The 25,350-nt window shown below is 41.5% G+C and overlaps 1 protein-coding gene across 1 annotated transcript in view; it reads right to left on the bottom strand.

Annotated features, from left to right (window-relative positions):
• The window catches only part of LOC138840877 (metabotropic glutamate receptor 7-like), a gene marked incomplete at its 5' end in the record, with an annotated part of 307,199 nt that overhangs the window by 228,214 nt on the left and 53,635 nt on the right, over positions 1-25,350 (bottom strand). The window contains one exon of the mRNA XM_070041270.1: positions 12,560-12,700. Coding sequence (XP_069897371.1) covers positions 12,560-12,700 — 141 coding nt within the window. The remainder of the gene's footprint in view (positions 1-12,559; positions 12,701-25,350) is intronic.

Genomic DNA, 25,350 nt, shown 5'->3' with positions numbered 1-25,350 from the left:
TGCCGTAGTATTTTCTCAAGGGGAAAAGCACTTGGCTCTTACAATGCAATATAATCTTTTCCTTCCGGGTGAACTGCCCGCTTTGGCTTCAGCCACTTCCTGCTTTGGAATCTCAGTTTATAACTGCCACTACCGGGCCTTGTATGTGTTCCCCTCAGTGTATTCTTTTGCAGTGCTCTGCTTTTTCATTCTGTCTCCACAAGGGTTAGGGCCTCTGTTCATGTCCAGGGTGGTGGCAGCCGAGAGAAGGAGAAAGACTCAGAGAATTTCACACTCAGGAAGCTGTTTCCTTGTCGTGTGATCGTGTTACCTAAGAGACACGGAGTTTGTGTCCCATATTGTTCCTATAAAAAAGTTCTTAACTGGCATTTTGTTGATATACAACGAAGGCTAGAAGAGCAACCTGAAGAAACACCTCTTTTGAGTTCAGGAAGGAGAAAATAGGGTCTTGTTGCTAGCTTCATCATCCAACTTATTTTACTAAAGGTACTTATGAGCCTAAGTGCCCAGAAGCAAAGGGATGGTTAGAAAAAAAAATTATAGGGGCTGGGAAGGTGGCTCAAGTGGTAGAGCTCTAGCCTTGTGCTGATGAGCTGAGGGACAGCACCCAGGCCCAGAGTTCAGACCCCATGACCGGACCCCCCCCCCAAAAAAAAATTATATTACATGAGGTGAGTCAGGACCAGAAAGACAAAGTATGCATGTTTTCCCTTTATGTGGAAGATAGATTCAGTTTATAAACTTATAAGTAAACACATCAGGTGGTGTATAAGTGCACACAAATGTATTAACTGAAATGTAGCAGATTCAAGGGAGAACTCAGAAAGCATCATTCCTTAAATCAAAGCTCAGCATAATAAACACCATGAAGCAGATATTCTAAAGGGGTGGGGTCTAGGGGGAAGATGTGGATGAATGAACAAGAGTAGGGAAAGAGGATACAGACAGGAATCCAATGTATATCCTACTAAATTAGAAAGAGTGAGGGGAGAGATGGAGAGGGAAGAGAGGGAAGGGGTAAGAAAGTGGAGAAGGATGACCCTGAACATCACAGACTGTGTTCATAAACTACCTTGTGATATTTCAACTCGTGTGTACCATTACTTAAAGATAATAATGTTCTTTAAAAAAAAAACAAAATAAAGAACAGAAGAAGAAAGTTAGCTCCACAAGAGAAATACCGAGTCAATGTTCAGCTTCTCTGAGTCTTAGAACAGAGCGGAGGAGGGAGAGCACTTGGAGAAATGAACGTGTAAGCTAAGGCCATTCCACAGGCATCCTGATGTCAGGAATGACCTCTCACAGACACGCTGGGCTCTTGTGGTGATGTCCACTGACTCTGCATGCCAGAAAACAAAATGGTTGACTGCTATTTTTCTACTGCAAGCTTTTGTTGGTCTCGTTCACGGTACTAATGACCACTTGTGTTTATTTAATAGAGCTGCTTTAGGGTGTATCCTGTGCTGCCAGCGTGGGGATCGGAAATCCCGTGAACGCTAGGAAGATTTCTCCTGCAGTCTCTAGCCAACTAAGTTTACTCGCCTTGTTCCCTTGCTCCAAACACCCGTTTGCTGAGAGTGAAATGTGTGGCAGAATGCCTGGTATGATTTAATTCTGATGCTTTTCTTCTCTCATTGGTGGCCATGCTGTTGGGTAAGTCCCAAAGTGCCTTTCAGGGCTGAGGTTTTGTCTTCACCTTTAAAAGGGTGTGTGTGGGTGATCTGTGGAGAATGCCCGCCTTCTCTGGCTCACAAAGGTTGATATGGGGTCAAGGTGATGATAGGACAATAGAAGATTCACCAGGCAAACAATGTCCAAGGTGAAGAAAGAATAATGCTGGAGGTGAGCATGACGGGGGAGTTCCAGCAGGGACTTTGGAGAGGCATGCCTTTTTATTTTTATCACAGGCACCACCATCAAGGATGCTTACCCAGGTGGCCCTTAAGGGCCGGAAATGGTGCTGCATGCCCACCATACCAGCTATGTGGGAGTTGGAGGCAGGAGGATCCAGAGTTCCAGGCCAGCCTGGGCAAATTTAGGGGGATTATATCTCAAAAACAAAAGAACCTAAGGTGTGGCTTAAGGGGTGGACCATTTGCCTGGAATGCACAATGCCCTGGGTTCAAGACTCAGTACTGCAAAAATCAACCAGGAGTTGGCACATAAAGCCATGGAGTACTAATACCTCCACCAAGCTGGGCACTGGTAGTTTCTGCCTATAATCTGAGCTACTCAGAAGGCTGAGTTCTGAGGATCATAGTTTGAAGCCAACCAACCCAAGCAGGAGACTCTGTGAGACTCTTCTCTCCAATGAACCACCAAAAAGAAGCTGGAAGTAGAGGTGTGGCTCTAGTAGTAACGTGCTAGCCTTCAGTGGAATAGCTAAAGGATAAGTGCCTGGGCCCTGAGTTCAAGCCCAGTACTGGCACAAAGAAAGGGGAGAGAGAGAGAGAGAGAGAGAGAGAGAGAGAGAGAGAGAGAGAGAGAGAGAGAGAGAGAGAGAGAGAGAGAGAGAGAGAGAGAGAGAGAGAGAGAGAATGAGAGAGAGAGAGAGAGAGAGAGAGAGAGAGAGGTGGGTTCGGGGAAGGAAGGAAGGAAGGAAGGAAGGAAGGAAGGAAGGAAGGAAGGAAGGAAGGAAGGACAAAAGGAAGACTAACCCACAAGCAAAAACATCTACCAGCCTAGTTCTACTTCATGCTTGTGAAGTCTTTGCTTCTTCCATGGGTAAACTTCCCACAGGTAGACGCAGGCTCCGTCTGAGGCACATCCATGGCTGTGTTACAGGAAGCAAGCGATAGAACACATGGTGAAGGTGAGGATGCGTGTAGCTCCCCTGTGGGTGTACAACCCTGGATCTCCCATCAGTGCAAACAGGAAGGCAAGGGTAGAAGTCTCTCCAGAAAGTTTTTATGTGGTGTTTATATTTATCTTGTAAGCACATCCTGTAGAAAAATGATGATGGCATGGTGCATGTTGTAAGACCATAAAAGTGTTTTCAGTGCCCATATTTCTCCTGGGGGGGGGGGAGTTGAGAAGCTCCAGTAGAATTAGCTCATTGTAAGGAAGGCAATATTCCATTTTAACTTGTCGGATGACACTTGGTAAGTCATTCAACAGCCCTTTCTTATGACTATTAAAATGGCTGTGAACATCTCATTTATAACACTTACATTGCTTAGCAGAGCACTTTGTTTACCAGGATGGTTGTGAAGAAGATGCATATGTACTAACTCTACTGGCTCAGGAATTCCTTTTCATTAACTGCCTAACCCAACAGACTTTCTCAATACCGAAAGGCTGTAACTCCTATTTTTGAGGCCATTGCATGCTGGAGTTAATGAGAAAGAAATGACACACAGCTCAAATAATTATGGCTCACAGCCATTATAAAAACAGTTTTGCTCAGATACTTCTGCATTCTCCACTTGCTAGCCCTCTGCCTGGCTCCATTCCGCCCAGAATTAAACACATTTCCTCTTGATACCCTCATGTACCATACAGCAAGAAGAAATGTGAAGAAATGTGAGCTGAATGAAAATGAGGTGTGTGAGGGAGCCCTCTCATTATTTGCAGGGTTAGTGGTGGAAAGAGGATTCATTCACAGCAGGCTCCATCTCTAAATGTTAGGCTGAGTGAGGCAGCAGAGATCCAGTCCCCCGACTGGGAAAATTCCTTTGTGTATAGGTACCACATTTTTTGTCGCCACTCAGCTGTTGTGGGGCATGTTGGCTGTGTCCATATCTTGGTAAGGAAATCCATGCTCAGAGAGACAAGCGACCCATGTTCTCTCTGATATGCAGAAATTAGGCCTACAATAACTGGGATAAGATAAATTATACAGGATGTGAGATACTCACACAGGGAGACCAAAAGAGGATACTCTTAGGAGAGAAACACAAAGACACAATGCCTAAGCACCTCTTCATGTGTGTGTAAAATAATATGCCTATTGAAATGAACTCCAAGATATGGAAACAAAGGCCACTCTCTTTTTTTCCCTCTTCTTTTTTAGTTTTTGATGATTCTGATGTATTCAAGAGTACACCTTTGGAAAGGGGGGCTCGGGTACAGAACTCGAGGGGGAAAAGGATGAAGAATTGCAGCAGCAGAGTTCACTGGACATTGATGAACATGAACTATACAATTCATGGGCGGAGACAGGACAGAGGGCTGGAAGAGAAAGAGGGGACAGAAGACACTGTACGAAAGGAAATGTACTCATCACCTGACTCATTCGTTGTAATCCTCCTGTGCATCACCTCTATCATAACAATAAAGTAAATGAATAATAATAAAAAGAAGGCATATCTATTTTGGGGAGGGCAAAGGGGAACACAGAAATGGTGGGACAAAGGGTGAACACATGCAGCGGCGATACTCACTAGACACAAGGTTGAAAATAAACTATACAACGTGTCGGGGAGGGAGGTTGGGAGGGAGAAAACTGGGAGAAAATAAGGGAAGAAGTCACTCTGGTCAGAAAGAAATGTACTCATTAACTGACTTATATAGCTGCAACTCCTAGGTACATCACCTTTATAATAACAATAAATGATAATTAAACAGATAAAGTAAATTCTATCCTGCTTTCAAGAAAAGAAGGCATTTTGAACTTTAATAGTCAGTGCTCTATGGTCAGTACTAGGCTCTGAGCTTCAAAAGTTGCTGGGTGAGCCGGGTGCTGATAGCTCATGCCAGTAATTCTAGCTACTTAGGAGGCTGAGATCTGAGGATGGATGTTCAAAGCCAGCCTGAGTAGACAAATCAGAGTCAACCTTATTTCTAATTTAAAAGGTTAGAAGTAATGGTGTGGCTCAAGGTGTAGAGTGCTAATTTTGAAGAAAAACAATCTGAGCAAAAATGAAAGATTCTGAGATCAAGCTGCAGTGTTTTCACACACACACACACACACACACACACACACACACAGAATAAAAAAATTAGGATGTGTGTGCACATCTTATACAAAAGACTCAGAAAGACATGAATATATCTAGGTTTGTCCATTTCCCCAGTCTCTCTATAAAGACACTCCACAAGAGTGTCTTTATAGAAGAGCAAGGAATGGCAAGGAGAATGTATGTAAGATCAATGCAAGCTTCTGGAAAGATCCTCCCCTAATATAGCCACAGGAGGGTCCTATAAGTCAGAACAACCAAAATGCAACATGAAGAACCACTAAAGCTGGGACTAAGAATCCACGCTGTAGGAGCAATCCTGTCTCCACTAGCAATGGCAAGAATAGACAACACGTTCCTGGAGCTGGATGTGTGGGCAGTTTGAGACCACGAACAGATTCTAGTGATCAGAAGAAAGAACCTGAACTTTCAAAAGATCTTGGGAACCAGGTGGCTTTTGAGGACCAGGGACTGTAGAGAAGACAGTGCACTTTCTGTGAAACACTGGACCAGAGATTAGAAAAACAAAAGGAGATTATAGGACAGGATGCAAGTTCAGTGCTTTTTACACTGATTTGGGTGATTGAAATTTTTAACTGCAACCATACATAGTGGGAGGAGAGGCCGTGCAAATCATTGCTTTTGGGATCAGGCGTTTGTCTAATCATCTGTGCCATCTTCTCCCAGACCCATCCAGTGGAATAATTGACAATTGACATGGGGGAGTTAATATGACCTCCTCAAAATGAGGTTAGTTATCTTTTGTTCTGAAATTCCTACATGTCATGACTGATATTAATACAAGAAAATCAACTTTTCAGATTAAGTGAATGAATAAACAAAAATCATAGTTCCAGCATGATATTTAATATTGTTCATGAAAGCTAATTTTTGACTGCTTAGCACCTATGGGAACCTATAGTTGAGAAACATAATCACCTGCTGGAGACGTAGATTATTACTCAATTCCACATGTTTCGGTGGGATTTAAAGAGGCTTTCCAAGATCAATGAGGATCTCTGATGTGACATTCAGATCATTTTAATGTTGAGAATCTTATGTTAATTGCTACCTCATCTACTAAAATCATATTAGCAAATTCATCTAACTAGCTCCTGTGAAAATCCTTCACCAAATTCACAAGGTTATAGACCTTGGCATTTCTGTGATGACTCAGAGACATTCAATTCTCTTTAATGTTTATATTCTAATCAAGGAGTCATTAACACAAATTCTTGATAATTTGACATGTTTCCATGTCCCACAAAAATAGAAACTAGCCATTTAGAAGTAGATAAGAGATCACTGAAGACTGATGACAGGAGAGAAATGTCAGTCAGGATTCTTGTACTGGGAGATGAGTCAGAGAATCAAAAATTTAACAAAGAACCCTCTTAAAACACAATTCTGTAATACATACTTAAGAGAGATTAAATTGTAACCAATCTGCATGATATTTATCTAAGAATGAATAGATGTGTAGAAGTACATTTTACATCAGTTCACATTGAAATGGCTTGAAGGAGTTTTGCAGCACTAAAAAATCAGATGTTATTTATCTACAACCTTCTGATACAGATTCTGTAATCATGTTATATAAATTAGATGGCACAATACAATATCTATATGCCAATTAAAGATCAATTCACAACAAAATGATAAAATAACAGGGAAAGGGAATTAGTATCATCATAAGTCCTTTGTACACACACAGACACACATATAAATATATAGTCTCAAAACACTTGCCTTTCTTGAGTCTAACTTTTTTGTCTTAAAAGTCTGTTTAACAGGTTATATAGATAGGTAGTATTTCAGTTTTCTAACCCAAGAATAAGAGTTGAGACTATGCACCAATAACAATAACAGGCTTTCTAAACCAGTTAAACTGGTAGTTTTGAGAAGTGAGGTGCAAAGAATAACCCAGTTTAAGGATTCTGACCTTTGACAAAGTAGACATTCAAATGTGTGCTATTAGGCCAGCCATAGTAATACATCCCCTAATCTCGGCTATCCAGGTTGCAGAAGTGAGAGGACTGAATAGCAAGGGTGAGGAAGAGCACAGAATCTATCTGAGAAATAACTACAGAAGTTACCTGAAGTCAATCCCAAGTAACACACACACACCACACACACAACAATATGTTCTACCTTATCTCTTTCCAAAAAGAACACTGGTTCACCAGGGACCCACATAAAAAGTGAATTTGCTTCTAGTGTGACTCAAAAACAGATGCAATGAAATACAACGGGCAGACGGGTGTCACCAGTTTATTTATCCACTGTCACCATAAGAGGGAAACAAATCCCTGAAAGCCCAATTGTTCCTTATAGGATAATAGATTTGCAAGTCCCGAATCCCTTCTTCCTGAAGAGGAAGTAACTGGAGGGTCGGTGCTCACAGACAGTGATGTAAAGTTCATTAGACAGACGTTCTGTGAAAACCACCAGACACAGTGCGATCATTTGTGCGGCCGCCACAGGCAAACACAGGCAGATTCCCAGAACTTCCCTCTGAGTGCAGAGATCGCACTTGGGAGTGGAGACCAGGGGCCTGCTGCTGAGACTAACCAGGAGACAGCTCACTGGGGGAAATGGACAGCAGGTGGGGTATGAGGAGTCAAGCAAGCCCAGGGCCCCCACCCTGCTTAGGACACACCGTGTATCCGAGGGCCCTAGCCCCCTGGGCCTTGAATTCCCATGCAGGGCATCAGACCACAGGATGCCCCGCTGCTTGCTTTCTGGAACCTCGATGTATCAAGGAATAAGGTGTGCACCAGTGAAGATCTCTTGTCCCTGTGCTGTGCTTTGTTTTCCCATTGAAGTTTCATGTCTACCTGATCATCCTCTCGCCAGCCCGCCATGTAGGAGTCTCAGGAATCCTCCCACGGTGACACTGGCTACAGAACGGCTGCCCAGTGTGGCCCCCGCTGAGCCATGGCTGGGTGCTGACGTCTCGGATTTGTCCTCTGAGGTATCTAATTTAATACCCATCACAGCCCTGGGCGTGGGATTTCCTCATCTTGGAAGGAATGGCTTTGGTGAGGGGTGATGGTGTTTTCCAACCTTTCATAGATCCGGCCATGAATGTCTTCGTGGGAAACCCTGGCTTCCCTCATTCCCAGACCTGCGGGTTCTCAACTACATCACCACAGTGATTTTCCTGACCAAAGATAGCCTCAATTTCTCCTCATTTTCCTTCACCTTAGTATCACTATAGCTTTCATTCTCAGGGAGATCAGACTCAGAACTGGCCTCTGGTGACAGCTGTTTTCTGTGATTCTCAAGGGGGAACAGGGTCCACAGCTAGCCTATGGGTAGGGGCTGGGATATAAGTATAACTTGAACCCCAATTACATCTAATATCCCTACCTCAGGGAGATACTGTATGGTGAAAGGCTTTAGAGTTTACCTCATCCGATGCACAGTAGGTACTATCTATAGGAGAACCTAGTCCTACTGTGGAGGAGCCCAGTGCCACTAGTATTTTGTCAGGTGGAGTTTGTATTTTGTGCTAAGCTTAGACTAATAAGCTTGCTCTACTGGACATCTATTTGCAAGGTAGCAGCCTAAAGATACCATGGGTATGACCAGCCTACATCCAAGCTCTGTCTCCATTAAAGAAAATAAGATCACTGCCAGAGGAGTTGTGAGAAAGGGATCTAAGGCTCCAGGTTGAGAAACTCAGACTGGGCTATCAGGGAATATCCTTTATATTAAATAAGGTGGTCACATCACTTGCCTCAAGAATAGGTTTTGTGAGCAGGGATCACTGATAAGAATGAAGATGACATGACAGCTCAGGTGATTTTTTTTATATAAGAATGCCTGCCCCTCTGGCCCCAAGCAAGATGATAAAGCATGTAGAGCTGGTTTGATCCATCTTCGGGGTTTTCCAACAGTGATTCTTCTCATGACCTTTTCCTTTCATGAGAATATAGAACTTCCCATTTCACCGTGACCCCAGGACCTTGCTCTTTCCCATGGTACGAAGCTCATCCCTTGCATTCAAAATGTGTCAAATGATTACTTTTCTGTTGGCCTTCTTGGAGCTAGCGCATAACAGCAACTAGATCCTTTGGCTAGAGAAATTCTAGAATTAAAAAAAAAAATCAATGCTATTTTCATTATAATTTATGTTTATATCCCAGGAGTGAATTATCCCAAGATCCGCTTATTCTTGAGCAGTGAAGCCCAGATACAGATATATAGGAAGATTATTTTCTGTAGCTCTCAGCAACAAATGTCCAGGGTCTCTAAAATCAATCCACAGTGCTAAACTATTCATCCAGCCCCTCCAGCTGGTTGCTTTTTTCCTCCTGTACCCATTCACTTAATGTTTAAAAAATAAGGTCACCAGAGCAGCTTTCCCTACCTCCCACCCCCCCCAAATCCATCAGTGCTCCTTTGCCCTGTCCATTCATCTCCCAGATGAAGACGGGCTTCCTCGCTCTCCTTGTAGGGACTCATCTCCACAATGGGAGGTCACTTCCGTCCATCATTTCTCTTTCCCACCTTACCCCTCTCAGCTTGAGTTCTCCCTCCCAATGTTTCACTTGCAGACAGAGATGTCAAGAACAAGATCTTTCCGTGCAATCGTTTGCTCGTTGAGTTGGATGTGGAAAAGAGAAAAGGAAAAGGAAGACAGACAAACACCTGGCCAGCCTCTTCTCGCTAATCAACAACTGGAGGCGTAGCACCGGTGGAGCCACGCAGTGGAGTTTGCCTCCCATCTCACCCTCGTGGAATGGGAAGGGGAGGACAGACGGGAGGACAAGAGGGCAACTAGATTATCGAGGGTTACGGGTGATGTAGCAAATGTCATCAGAGATCAAAGGAAGGAGAAGAAATACGTCCACCTCCATTTCTGTAGATGGGTGGTGAGGAGGATGATCAGACCGGTCTTCATAAACTCAGATTCTCCATGATCATAGCACTGGAATGTGGCTGTAGCTATGTACACGACAACACACAAACTTAGAAGGCCTTAGCCCTAGGCAGAAGTACCCTGAATGCCCACCAGGAAATCCGCTCCACCTACATCCGTACTCTGCAGAACCCATCCGTGTCCAAGAGAATCTGAGAACTGTCATAACTCAGCAGGAATCTTCTCTACACTTGAGTGTCCCCTGTCTCACAGACAAATTAGCCACATGTCAAACTAATTTTTCAAGTTTCCACTCGAGAGCTCGGTGTCACCTAGGTCTCGTCAATACTGAATTAGTTTTATTCCTTTTCTCACAATCATGGGAAGAAATGTATTTCTGAAAAGACCTCTCTGTTCTTGGACATGGTTTTGAGAATGTGGTTTTCTGGTTAGCTCTTAGGCCAGCTGCATACATCTCCGATTGATTCTGCATTACTGGTGGCAGTCACGAATCTGTTCTTTACTCTGCTACTTAACAGAAAAAGAAAAGAAGACCCCACTGAAGCAGACTTGTCTTCTTTGCAGCACAAAGTGGCACACATTGTTCACATCCCACCTGACTGATTGCCAGCATAAACCAACTCTGGGACTCTGTCCAACACGTGTCCATTTCCACTGCCTTTTGAATTCAAGGTATCAAGTTTTCATGGCTGGTGCTCTACCACTTGAGCCATGTCACCAGCCCAGCTTTTTGCTGATTCATGTGGAAATGGAGTTTCAAAGACTTTACTGCCCAGGCTGGCCTTAAGCCACAATCCTCTAGACTTCAGCCTCCTCTAGTAGGATTATAATAGGTATAATCTGCTAGCACCCAGAAACAAGTGCTCCTTTCATAATCATATTGCAGATTTTATAAAGATTTTATACCTTAAAAAGTTTTATGCCTTAAGGTCACCAGTATAAATGGTTGACAATTACTGGAGTAAGATGCTATTTAAGATGTAATGAGATGATACAGTATATCATATCATCATTATAATCATTTTTCCACGGACATTCAGTACTCAAAACCAAGGCCAAACATCAGGTGCATCTCAACACATCTGACTCTGTATATTGTTCTATGTTAGACTCAGCTCACATTCTTCCCTTACTCTGTATACTTCAACCACATATTTTTGTTTATCATATCTGCAGAGCTTCGACAATTATTCTTGCTATTTTCTTGGCTATGTGATTGTATTGAAAACTCCCCAAACCTAAGGTGGGCACTGAGAAACTAGCTAAAATCCTAGGATCTCAGTTCAAAACCAGCTTGGGTAGAAAAGTCCTTAAGACTTCATCTCTGCTGGAGGCTGGTGGCTCACATCTATAATCCTTGCTACTCAGCGGGCTGAAAGCTGAGGACTGCAGTGTGAAGCCAGCCCAGGCAGCAAAGTCCAATTAACCACCACCACCAAGCTAGAAGTAGAACTGTAGCCAAAATGGTACAGGGTTTGCTTTGAGCAGAAAAAGATAGGGGATAGTACACAGGCCTTGAGTTCAAGCCCCAGTCCTGGCACACAAACACACACACACACACACACACACACTTACACACACACACACACACACACACTTACACACACACACACACACACACACTTACACACACACACACACACACACACACACACACACACCCCTCTGTCTCCAATTAATTAGTAAAAAGCTTGTCTAGAAGCCTGATTCAAGTAGTAGAGCATCAGCTGTGAGTGACCGAAGCTGACCTAGAGTTCAGGGCCCGAGTACCAGCACAAAAAACAAAGTAAAACAACAAAAACTTCCAAGTTCACTTTTCTACTTGTCACAGAAGCTTTCTATTTTAACCTAAGCATCATTCCATCAAATGTGGCTTTAAAAAAAAATAAAAAATAAAGCCTAATCCTCACATGCTAGGAAAGTGCTTGGCCTCTGAACTTCCTTCCCAGTGTCAAGTAAATCACTGGAGGAAGTTTATACCCTCAATAGGAGTCGATTTTTTAAGTGATACAACCTCATACATTCTGAACATGCATTTCAGTTTATAATTATGCATTTATCTCAGAGATCATTGAAGTCATATCAAACTCCTGCCCCGCAGACTTGACTCCATGTGGAAGCCTTCCTTACCCGGCATTGCTTCCCATGATGCCACCAAGTCTAGTGCGGTGCTCAGCAGAAAGGAGGCAGTTTAATAAATATTTATGAATGAATAAATGAATTGCTGTGTGATGTTTCCCGCTGGCTACTTGTATACCCACATTTTTTATTCAGGAGAAAAAAAAATCATACGAGACTTTACATGAGGAGCAGGAAGTGAGTCTAGGCTGATTTTTAAATAACAGGTAAGTCAACTTCCACACTGTGGAAATCATTTGGAATTCTCATCATTATAAACTCAAGCACTTTGGTTCCTTAATCAAATAGGCTGTGTGTGGGGACAGCTAAATCTAATCCTGCTATGGAATTTCTCAGAGACTTCCCACTATCACATGAACTAATATTTATCAAGGAGACCATTCAAAGGCACCTGACCCTTCCCAACTTCAAAGAGCCAAAGAAAATGTCAATTACTGATAGACGGACAGGCAGAACAGAATACAATCCTGTCTGCACTTCCCTGCAAGTTTTATGTTCCATTTTCTGAAAATCTAGTAAAATTCAATTTACTTCCTCAATTTGTCTCCAACCACGCTTCCTTCTCTCAGCTATGCAGACATTTTGATTCTGGCCATGTAACATCACCAGAGAAGGACATGAGGAATGAAATTACCTGTGCATTTGCGATCTGTGTCTTCTTTTTTGGATCCGCTAATCGTCAATTTACAGTTGAAGTTTTCTTCCCAGTATTCTGCAAACCACACGTTTCTTCTATTGTTCTCCAGGGTACGGGATGTAAAGTACGCATCAAACCCTAAACAAAGGTAAATACAAGGTCAGTGTACATGCCTGCACAGAAATAAATACAGGGATGACTTTTCCTTGTTTTAGTAGACTAGATATTCTTTTGTGTCGATTAAAAATAAAGAAGACAAAAAAATTAGTGTAAGGCTAACCTATAGATAAATCCTTACTTCAATACATCTAATAGTTGTGTGGCCTTCAAATAACACATTCACAATGGAATCTGTATGAGAAGTCTAAGGAAAGACACAAGGATCTCAGTTGCTTTGCATTTCTACTGAGCTAAAAGCAGCATCATCAGTATCAGCATGGAGATAACAGACCATTTCAGTACTTACTACAGACCAATTCTGTTCATCTCAACAATGGACTTAATAGTAGGTGCTACTATTAGCCCCATTTTGCAGATGAGAAAACAAAAGCTTAGGAAAATAGACTAACAGGTCCAAGATCGACCATTTGGCCATAATATACACTCATGGCTCTTCCAGCTACTGATCTGTGATTAGCTTTTTCGTTTAATGCCATCCTCTAAAACCACGAATTTTTCAGATCAAATGCAAATAAAAACATTTTTCTTAGCCTATGGATACAATAAGCCCAACATAAAGTTCAATGTTATTCAGAAAGAATTTCCAAATAAGCAGAAAGCCAGGAGGCCAGGTCCCAAAGAATTCTCCTGTCCCCTCTTCAGAATGAAGCAAGGAGAAACACTGCGATGGGACTGGGGTGTCCTCTGAGACTCAAGGAACAAAACAAGGTCAGATTCAGCATCACACGAGCCAGGTTTGAATCTCAGCTCTGCCGATCTCAGTGGGACGCAGGAAAATGAGCCAGTGCACACTTAACCCTTCTGATCTTCCTTGGATGTCTGTAAAAATGAAGATGACAGTACCCTCTTCTACCCTGCCCACAGCGCCGACTGTGAAGGCAGGCAGCCTCTACAAGTCAAGAACCAGTAGAAGGAGATGGGCTTACTTTTGTACACCCATGCAATTCACTTTTCCTAATCTTTTTACCAAAAAAACTGCAACCTTGGCTAGAATGATAAACAACAACACTTCTCATACAGCCTTTCTCGTTAAGTGCCACACGAACCCTAGGAAGCAGTCACTGATTACATCCATGCTTTAGTGTGAAAATGAAGACTTGGAGAACATGGACCAGATATGCCTTGTCATAGACCCGGGCTATAAAGCAATCTTGTATTTTAGTGGGTATCACAGTGTTTTAGGCAGCTGATAAGTGACATGGAGACCAGGCCTCATGTCCAGATGAGGCTCAGATTAGACTCCTGTGATCTCTGGGAGATTTCGAGAGCCACTGAATGCTCAAACTACTGCTATGGGCTCCACCTAACAACCACTTCCTCTTTTTCCCTCCCATCACATGACAAAGAGACAATGAGGGTCAAGCACATGGAAGGGAAACAGGGCCGCGGTCAGGTGCTGTAAGAGGTGACAGTTTCAAGATTCAAAGAGGTAGCTGCACAGGTCAAATTAATAGTATTCCTAATTGACACTTGTTGACTTGATTTTGCTTAGCTGAGTTAGGTTTCTTTGGGGATCTAACGATCTGGTTAGCTCTCTAAAAAAAATTTGTATTTTCTTCAAGTGGTTGTAGAAAGGAGTTACTATTCAACAAAGCAGTTCATGCATACAAGGCTGGTTATTTCTCTTAAACAGAGCTCAGGTAAAAGATAACATTGATTCTAGCAGGCTCTCTGCACTCATTTCCACTCATAAAGAAGGAAACTGGGCACTGGATTCTTTAGGATTTTAGCACATAATTTATTCTAAAGTGATCTGTGGATTTGGCAGCTCTTCTGGTCAAGCACTCCATCACCTCCCTTTGCTAAGAGATAAGAATCCTTCCCTCTGCCTAAAGATGCTAAACCCTTGCCCTCAGCCTGTCCTTAGAATTTCTGTAGCCTGAAAGTTCTTCCATCTTTTAGGAATAGGCTACTCAACATACGATGTCAGTGACTAACCTAGAGTAGAGTCAGGAATGGAAGCAGAGATTTGAGTAACTCTAATAATGTTGTGTGTGTGTGTGTGTGTGTGTGTGTGTTTGTGTGTGTGTGTGTCATAATGCCATAGTAAGATGGTAAAATAAGAATATTTCCTCCCCTAATCGCTATCAGAAGGAAAGCAAATCTGTCCAAGTAATGGTAACCCACACCTATCAGCACTTGGAAGTTTGAGAATGATCAAGAGTTTGAGGCCACCTTGGGCTACCTACTGAGACTCTGTCTCAAAAAGAAGATGAGGAGAAGAAAGAGGAAGAAGAGGAGGAGGAAGAGAAGGAAGAGGAGGAAGAGGAGGAAGAGGAGGAGGAGGAGGAGGAGGAGGAGGAGGAGGAGGAGGAGGAGGAAGAGGAGGAGGAGGAGGAGGAGGAGGAGGAGGAGGAGGAACATGTGGTCTGGACACAGATCTTATTAACATTCATTTAATTTCTAGAGCTTGAAAAATGCAACCCAAGGTACTAAGATCAGGGTTTGGGACCAAAGGAACCCAGATAAGATTTTGGTTCAAAGGAAATGGAATCAAGAGTTGTACTTCAGGAGAAAGATCATTCATTTTTGCGGAACAGATGGAATTCTTGGTAAGAAAATATTCCTTTGCTTGGACAGAATGAGTCTCAGTGCAGAAATGAATCTCTGGGCTGGTCTGAAGGCCAATACGTTGAACAGCACCGCTACAATCTCAGAAGTAAGTCTGAGCAAGACCAATGCAGGACAATGACCAAGGCTTCAGCTAGCATTACAGATAACGTTTTTCACATTCTTTTCTCTCCAAAACAGGGTGCAGCCCTCAAACACCCACCCTGAAATTTGTGGTTGAGACAACAAAGCTCAAATCAATAGAGACATAATTCATCCCAGGTGGTGTGTTTGGGAGGTAACCTTTCCAGCCAGGAGGGGAGGCAGTAGATCTTACCAGTTTGTGATGTGAAAGGAAAGCTATCAAAATGTCAAGAGGAGGTCAGAGCACCAGCTGCCTGCCCTGCCTGGGCTGGAGGGGGCTGACAGATACTAATGGGGCTTCGCATGGTGCCCAAACACAACCAAGTAGCCTTGGTCACTGCATTGCCAGCATCTGTCAACCTTGCCAAGGAGCAGGGAGGAACACTGTATAGGGGGAGCTCTTAGTTCTCCCTGCTCTGCTTCCAGCTCAGGAAAGATGTGTCAATGGTTGAAAACACAACGTTCATCATAGTGATAAAAAATACCAGTGGCTTGGCTGAATGAAGCAAATTAAAGAAGGAACAGACACATGAGAAGGGTAGAAGGGGGAGGGGATACTAGGGCAGGGACCCAGGTTTGATCTCCAATACTACAAAGTTTTGTCCCTCTAAAGCCAGACGCGTTGCTTTCAAAGTTTATGAGAAAATACAATATGCAATCACTTATCATGTCCCAGTGTATTTTATTTTACATTCCAGTGTGTTTACTTGGAGATTCCAAGGCACAGCGTTGTTGCTGTTCTTGTTTTCTTTTCCTTTTGCCTTGTTTGTTCCTTTATCTATCTTTGGGAGGATAAAGGGGAGGGGCACAGAAATGGTAGGACAAAGGGTGAAGAAATGCAGCAGTGATACTTACCAGACACTGTGTTGAATGTGAGCTATACAACTTGGGGGTGGGAAGGAGGGAAACACTCGGAGAGAGCAAGGGAAAGGGTGACATTCAAAAAGAAATGTACATTTGAACTGACTTATATCAGTGTAATCTCTCTGTACCACACCTTTACAACAACAATAAGCATGCAAAACAAATAAATAAATGACCTGAAATATGCACTAAAGAGAACTGCAGAGGGAAAGAGTATCATAAGGGTTGGAGTACACTGCACAAGAAAGAAGAGGAAGTTAACAACCCTGAGTTTATTATTAGAAGCCATTGTAAATTATCTACAATTAGAAAACAATAGTCCTGAAACAGGTAAAAATGAGACAAGAGACTAGTGGAACATAAAAGCAATTCTAATCACAGGCATGGGAATTTAATGTATGGTAGAATAAAGGTAGCAACTTAAATCTCTAGGAGAAAGAGGTCTCTTTAATCATCATCTATATCCAGTAGCTGACTTATATTGGGAGAATGATCCATTGGGGGGTCACAGAGATTTCACATTATTTTTGCGCATGCGTGTGTGTGTGTGTGTGTGTGTGTGTGTGTGTGTGTGTGTGTTTGTGTGTGTGTGTCTGTGTGCCTGCGCATGCGCACATGCATGCATGCACACCAGTCCTGGGGCTTGAACTCGGGGCCAGGGCACTGTCCCTGACCTTCATTTGGCTAAAGCTTACACTCTATCACTTCAGCCACAGCTCTACTTCCAGAGCTTTTTTAGTATTTAGTAGTTATTTAGATATAAGAGTCTCATAGATTTTCCTGCCTGGGCTGGCTTCCAACTGTGATCCTCAGCTCTCAGCCTCCTGAGTTACTAGAATTACAGGCATGAGCCATGGGTGCCGTGTTTTAACATCATGTCTTACAAAAAAATATTCAGAAGCTCCAATGGATTTAACTGTAACAGGTGAATTTGTGGATTCCTCTCTTGAAAAGATGAGTTTTACAGGGATTTAGGAAACAGTCCTCACACTCTCCATTGAGCTGCTATCTGGAGCATTATCAGGTGTCCACATGGGGGTAAAGGCAATGAGTTATTTTTGTGCCAATCTCTGGTGACTCTGAGACCTGGAGATCACAGGCTCTACCTGTCCCATCCCAGTGCTCTTCTGTGGAGTCCTTGCAAACACTGAAGTTCAACGTCAACTGAAGTTGAAGATAGCAAAATCGTTACAGATCTAGTAGGACCAATCTAGGCCCTCCCATGCGCTCCCCGATCCTCCTGGCTCTATCTACTGGTGAGCGTGGTGGAAACCAGCCATGATTTTTGAGAAAAGAAAGAAGAGTTATTGCAGTACAAATTATCCCACACAGAACCAACAATCCCATGGGAAGTATTTTTCTAGATGAGGTAGAAGGAGTAATGTCTGCAATATCATTCCAGAAAATGGCTCTACAGGGCTGTTGGCTATTCTATAATGCCAGCATGCCTTCCATTTGTTATTCCTTTAAACTACTTTGGAAAAAAAGAAAGCATTTATGTAAACTGAATACACTTATATGGGAATAAATATGGATATAAACAGTAAATACTGAACTGAAGTTAGTGGCTAGAAGCAGACACAGATGCTAAAAGTCTAAGGTCTAATCGCTAGCACTGTTAAGTTACTTGTTAGATGACCTTGAGCAAATATTCTGCATGTAATTATTTTTTAGAAAGATCATATCCAAGTTGGGATGATAGCATTTTCTCTGCGGCATTTCTGTGAAGCTAATATATGCTGCAGAATTTAAACTAATACTGGCAAAATAAGGGCACAAATATTAGGTGACTTCAAGGGCCAGGGTAGAAAGAGGCAGAGAGAGGGGATGGGATGGAAAGGTAGGAAGAGAATAAGAAGGGAGAAGGGGAGGTGGAGAGAGAGGGAGAGACAGACAGAGACAGAGAGACAGAGAGATAGAGACAGAGACAGAGACAGAGATTGGATGAGTATGAATATATATTCAATAAATCTTTGACTTTTAACACTAGAGGATAGTCATGAAAGGTCCCAGTTTGAAGTCACTTATTTTGAAGTTAGATGGACCAGAGTTTGAACACTAGCACTTCTAAAGGGCAGCTTCTAAAAACTACATTCATGTGAATGATGCCAATGCGAAGCCAATCATTGTTTTCTGATCATTTTGTGAAGCTATACATTTTTTATTCTTGTGTACATTTCAGGAAAAGGATTAATTGGGAACTCTTGTTTCCTCATGTATTTAATGACAACAGTGATTCTTCCCTTCCTTAAATAGTAAGGTTACATCTTTACATCTTATAAAACTTTAAACTTGTTGGCATCAGCAGTTTTCCCATTACTTGCAGACACTACAACGACTCTTGGCCCCTGAGATTCTGTCATCATTTCCTTTACTCTGTGCAGCTACATGCATTGTTAGGGACAGCCCAGGGTGATAAAAAATTAGGATGGGCATTGATAGCTCATGTCTATAATGCTAGCTACTCAGGAGGCTGAGATCTGAGAATTGTAGTTGAAAGCCAGGCCAGGCAGAGAAATCCCAGAGACTCTAATTTCCAAGTAAGGTGTCAACAGCTGGAAATGGAGCTGTGGTTCAAGAGCTAGAATGCCAGCCTTGAGCAAAACAGCCAAGTCCTATGAGTTCAAGTCCCATGCTGGCAGAAAAACAAATAAATAAAATAAAATAAACATAAAATAAAATTATCCCTAAGGTGGATACTTTAAGAGGTTAGATGACGATTTACCATACTAAGATAAGAAACCAACCCAGATGCCCCTCAGCAGATGAACAGATCAAGAAAATGTGGTATATATACAAAATGGAATTCTATGCCTCCATCAGAAAGAATGACATTGCCCCATTTGTTAGGAAATGGAAAGACTTGGAAAAAATTATATTAAGTGAAGTAAGCCAGGCCCAAAGAAAAATAGGTCCCATGGTTTCCCTTATTTGCAATAACTAGTATATGTCTGGGACAAGCAGAAAAATTCAAAAGCTATGTATATATGTCCATATAAGATGATGTTAATGAATGGATCAAGAAAATGTGGTATATATACACAATGGAATTCTCTGCCTCCATCAGAAAGAATGACATTGCCCCATTTATTAGGAAATAGAAAGGCTTGGAAAAAATTATATTAAGTGAAGTAAGCCAGGCCCAAAGAAACATAGGTCCCATGGTTTCCCTTATTTGCAATATCTAGTATATGTCTGAGTCAAGCAGAAAAGGTCAGATAAGGTGATGTTAGGGAAATGAACCCTAAGATATGTATTCAAATGTTTTTTTTTCTTTCATGAGATTGTTTCTAACACATTTATAAGATTATTTCTTTGTTGCTTTGTATGTCCCTCCCTCACAGTATAACCCCTGCTTTCACTGTACTTGATATCGGTATAATTTGTGGAGGGGAAGGGGGAAAACAAGTCGTTTAAATAAGGATACAGGTGGACCTGTTGCAACAATGAGAAGTACAAGTCGTTGTCAAAAACGAACTTTACAACTTTGGTGGGGGGGGGCTGGGAGGGTTGGTTGGGGGGGCGGAGGGAGGATGGGAAGGGATGGGAAGGGTAAACAAAGGAGGAGGCTACAATGCTTGATAAGAAATGTACTCATTATCTTGCCCATGTAATTGTAACCTCTCTGTACAGTATTTTCACAAGAAAAAATAAATAAAAATTAAAAAAAGATGATGTTAAGCAAAATGAACCCCAAGATAGGGACACAAGTGTTTTATCTTTCTTGCTATTGTTCCTAACATATTTATAATATACCATGTGATATTTTTGTTTCTTTGTATGTTCCTTCCCTACGGTATAATCCTTGTTTTCACCGTATTTGATGTCAGTGCCCTGCATCTTGTATATACACTTCTCTAGCTTGGGGAGGGGAAGGGAAAAAACAAAATGTTTGAATAGGGATACAGGTTGACCCATTGTAACAACGAGATGTACAAAACACTATGTTGAAAACAAACTTTACAATTTAGGTAGGGAGGGGGGAAGGGGAGGGGGAGTGTAGTTGTGGAGGGGGGAGGGAAGGGAGTGTAGGGAAAAAACAAAGGAGGAGGTAACAATGCTTGATGGGAAATGTACTCATGACCTTGCTCGTGTAACTGTAACCCCTCTGTACAGTTTACAATGAAAAACATATTTTTTTTACAAAAAGGTTAGATGGTAAGAGTATATACTTGGAAGCCATAAAGGACTGCTCACAGCGTGTGGAATGAGCGATGGATGGGAAGGGCACCTACTCTCCTTCCTTGTTCCAAAACCCACTATGAACTTGAACCTTGAACCTGAACTTGAACTCCACCATTGCAGCCAAAGCATCTATAGAGAACCTGGCTGGACCTGCCTCCTCAGAGGTGCTCAGGCTGAGGTTTGGGCTGTGTTGCTTTACTTGCCTACTTTTATAGCCAGTGGCTTCTTATAGTTCTTCCTTTTTCACCTCTCTGTACCTTCCATTTCCCCTCGTAACCAGAAACGTAAGAGAGGTCACGAAACTCTGCAATCATGCCGGGAAGACGTGTCGACATATGCAAATACGCACCAAAAGTCAGAAACCTTGTGCTGCCTTTCTGACTTAACGATTTTTATCTCAAGGTATTAGTCCTAATAAAAGAAGTACCTGTGTCTTTCATCACATTTTATCAGGTGTGATATCAGCAGCATGGTATGTAAGTATGTAAGTCTGGCTCTTCCTGGCTAGAGACGTATTCAGAAACATCTGAAGCGGGAGGATATACTGGCCCAAGATTTGCCCTGAAAGGTGCTTTCACCATAAATCCTCAAGATAGAACACAACCATCATTCCCAAAACCCGATGCATTTATGTCTTTGTACTGCATGTATCTTTGTATGTGTATGCCTTTGTATGTGTCGCTGTGCTCACATGTTTGCATGGGTCTTTCTGTGTTTTATGTGCATGTGCTACATGTCTGTACACGAATGTATCTTTATGTGTATTATGTGTCTGTGTCTGTACATGCTTGTAGCTTGGTTTGTATATGTGTACATTTCTTCCCACATGTGTATGACTTGGTGTGTTGAATATATGTATGCATGTAGGTACATATGCATGTGTGTATGTGTGATTGTGTGTGTATTTTATGTATGTGTGTATGAACAGATAGGAAAAAGAGTAAGAAGCCCTTTGTGCTACTGCACTGTAGGGTGATTAAAGGTAACAATAACATGCTGAATATTTTAAGAAGCTACAAAAACGCACTCCAAGGTTTCACCAAACAATAAATAACTTTGTGAGGCAGTGCGCACACATACACACATGACATTGTATAAAACACACAAAATTATATCCCACACAAATATATGTACTTAGATAAATTTATCTCTTACTATGAGGTCTCCTAATTTCATATAGCATATTACAGGTGTCTGGTAAGTAGTCAACCTGTGTCATTGTCATACACACTTGACCTGCACGTCTACTCTATGGATCTATTGTTTGTGACTTTATCTATATAGAGTAGCTATAGTAAATATGCTGATATAATTGCACACACACACACACACACACACACACACACACACACACACCTGCATCCAGTACTATAGCAGACACCAATAACAAATTAGGAAAATCAGTCCTTACATTCTTGGTTCCCAGCCCCTTTGCAGTCAGTTTGAGGAAGATAATGCGGATCAAACTTTCTGGTAGAGCTGATGTTGTCATCCTTGATAGAAACAAGTTTTGAGAAACTCTTCTCAGAGATGCACCACATAGCTATCACATACATATCACACTCAGAAAGGAATATTAAGTGAGGTGGTGCTACACAATGTGGTTGGTACTAACAGTGTAACTGCTGCACTCAGACCTCTGCTCTAAATGCAACTCCACACAGCGTTCTAAATATCAAATACAAACTCATTGTTCTCTACTCAGAAAGAACTTTCAGCCTCCCATAACATGTCTTAAAAATTCTAGGGAAAAACATATGGCTCTTTTACTTAGTTTAATTTGGTTAAAGTCTTCATGAAGAAAATGTAATAGGCAGTAGATGTGTGGCAAACATTGCTTATTGATTACTCAGTGTCTTTGGTGTAGTCTTGCTTATTATTTTCCTTCTTGAATATTATTTTCCTTCCATAGGGCTCAAAATAATTTATAGGGTTTCTATGATTTCCTTCTGGGTCACCTAAATGATATATCTGTAGGAAAACAGATAAGGTTTGAAAAGGGCTTTTCTAGAAAATTCCCCCACATATCTCCAGGCTAAACCTCACAGAGTAGGCATTTGGGATGGTATCCTTCCATGTCAGCAATGGCTGAGAGCTTGCCTTAAATGAATAGAATACAGATATGTTCATTATTATTATTATTACTATTAAGATTTTTTGGTGGACTGATCCTGGGGCTTGAACTCTGGGTCTAACCATGTCCCTGAGCTCAAGGCTAACACTTTACTACTTGAGTCACAGCTCCACTTCTGGCGTGTGTGTGTGTGTGTGTGTGTGTGTGTGTGTGTGTGTGTGTGTGTGTGTGTGTATGTGTGTGTGGTTAAGTGGCGATAAGTCTCATGGACTTTCCTGCCTGCATTGGCTTTGAACTGTGATTCTCAGATCTCAGCTTCCCAAGTAGCTAAGATTACAGTTGTGAACCACCAGCACCTGGCATTAAAATCCTTTTTGTAAAACTAGTTCATGCTTAAGCAATCAATTATCTACCAGTTTTTCTCCTCTATCTTCTGCACTAGAAGACCTTGTTTTAGCCTTGACCACTGGTAACACCCTGGGCAGAGGAATGGTGGGAACTAGCCTGGAAAAAAAAATGCACTAAGTTTCCAGACAGGCTGTGAGTTTAGGTAACCAGCTGAAACAGATTATGGGCAACCAATAAATAAAACAAAAAGAATGCACTAGGGAATGTTCTGAATAAGATGGACCCTCCACAGAGGTGGCCTTCTGATATTACAAAAGATGCTTGCCAAGGCCTGATAGCTCTGAATGCAGCTCCAAAGAGCGTGCTAGAACAACCCTGCAATACTGATTTGTCCAGAGTCTCCCTTTCTAGGAACTCCTCCCCTAATCTCAATGGGGTATTTGAAGAATACTTGCATCTCTAACAGAAGTTCTTCTCCATAGCTATACAATGGAATAAAGAATGGAATTAAAAACTGTCATCGAATGATAGCAACTAAACCAGACCTTCTGTGGGTGGCCTGTGTTGCTCAGTGACCCCTCATGACTCTCATGATGTGTATTTGAGATTGCATTCTACACCAGCATGCAATGCAACCTGCCCTTCCATACATAGCCCTGGGAGACTTGTTCTATCAGAACCATGGACAGCGAGGTTTCTTTCATTTAAACACAAATCCCACGTATTTTATTCAGAGAACCCAGTTACACAGTTAATCGTACATGCTCACATTTTATTCTGAAACAATAAGGATTTAAAAGCTTGTTAAGTTTGATCACATCTTCATTGTTATTGGTAATTTGAAAGTTTACTCAGAATTTAATTAGTGACGTTCTGCCATCTAGAGTTCGAAGCCATCCAAAAACATCTGGGACTGCAGTTATATTTTTATACTAGCTTTTATAAATATTTATAATATATAGTTTTCATGCAGAAATGATTATGAAGGAGTTTGGGGATCATATTAAGTTGTAATGATGAATCCATCTATGTATACTTTTTCAACAATAGTTGCCTAAAAAAATAAGGAATTTTGTCCAGAGACAACATTGACCAATTGAGCAAATGGGGCCCTCCTATTCTTTCCAGCCACATCAGGGCAAAAGCCACACAAACATTTCAGAGAATTATTCTGCCTTGTGGAGGCTTCACCTTTTATTTCTAATAACCATACAAGAATCGTGTTGCCTGGTTACCATCTTCATTTTGTACTCTGATCTAAAAATGTCTCAGCAGCTAAAAGTCTTCTGTGAACTCAACATCTAAACTTATATAATCAAACATCTATAACAATACTGAAGGAATTTAACCAAAATGATATTTCATTTTCTCCTTAATAACAGACTCAATTATTGCCTAAAAATTGAGAGGGGAAAATAAAAGACTTTGAAGGAAGAATTTTTCATATGCAGGTTTCAGATGGGGGAAAATATTTGAAGAAAGGGCAAAAGAAAACATCAGAAAATAGTCATACCAGTGTCCTGGATGCATGACCATTTAGTATAAGGAAGTCCATGGAAATATTAAAAAAAGGAAGACAAGCTAATTATCATTGATAAAAAAAAGCCCACATTGATACTTAAAATGACAAATGGAACTGTCACTCAGTGATATATTCAGGTTTGAGCTTTTTGTCTTTTTGTTTTTTAGTCAGATTAGACATTTGAAACATGTATAACATCTTGGCTTTTCTTTTAAACTGAAAAACAGTTTAATTTTAAGTCTTCAAACTAAATAATTTGGCTTTTTAAAATCTCTCTTCTTCTGGCAGCTTATAAACATACTATTTTGAGGTCTGTTATTTCTCAAGGTTCTTTTAGCATATTGATGAACATATATTTTCAGAATGTTAAAAACAAGCTATGAGTTGATGTACCAGGTAAATAAATATCTACCAAAAAAGAAATTCAGATCATTTGATTCTCTACCATTTGGGTTACTTACGTATTTCCGAGATGGTAACATTGTAGGTCCTCTTAAAGGAAAGGTTAATTGTCCCAACCTATTAGCTCTTTCATTTTTAATCAAGACATTCTACTTTCTAGAACCCTGCACACATACACATTCCTATAGCTGTCACAGAACTCATCAACAGGCTTATTTGGGCCCATCAAATTCCGCTCCCTCATAACCAGGAAGTTTATGTGAACCAGAACCACACACTTCACCAGTGAGGTGTACACTAGGGAGTCACTGATGGCAGGCTTGTTGCTGCTGAAGAGAAGCTCAGAGAGACAAGATGGAAAAGGAGTAAACTGAGCCTGTGCTGTCTAAGTGCTCAAGTACTTGTTTCCAATCTATTTCTGAGGTCCTGATATATTCTCTCCCTCTCTTCATCCATCTGCCTCTCTCCCCATCTCATCCTGTAGGAGTACTCCCTCCCTCCTATTCTATTTTGCTCAAC

This window comes from Dipodomys merriami, unplaced genomic scaffold (assembly GCF_024711535.1).
Source record: "Dipodomys merriami isolate MVZ:Mamm:240054 unplaced genomic scaffold, mDipMer1.0.p SCAF_305, whole genome shotgun sequence".
Classification (NCBI taxonomy): Eukaryota; Metazoa; Chordata; class Mammalia; order Rodentia; family Heteromyidae; genus Dipodomys; species Dipodomys merriami.
This window is presented reverse-complemented; position numbering and strand designations above follow the sequence as displayed.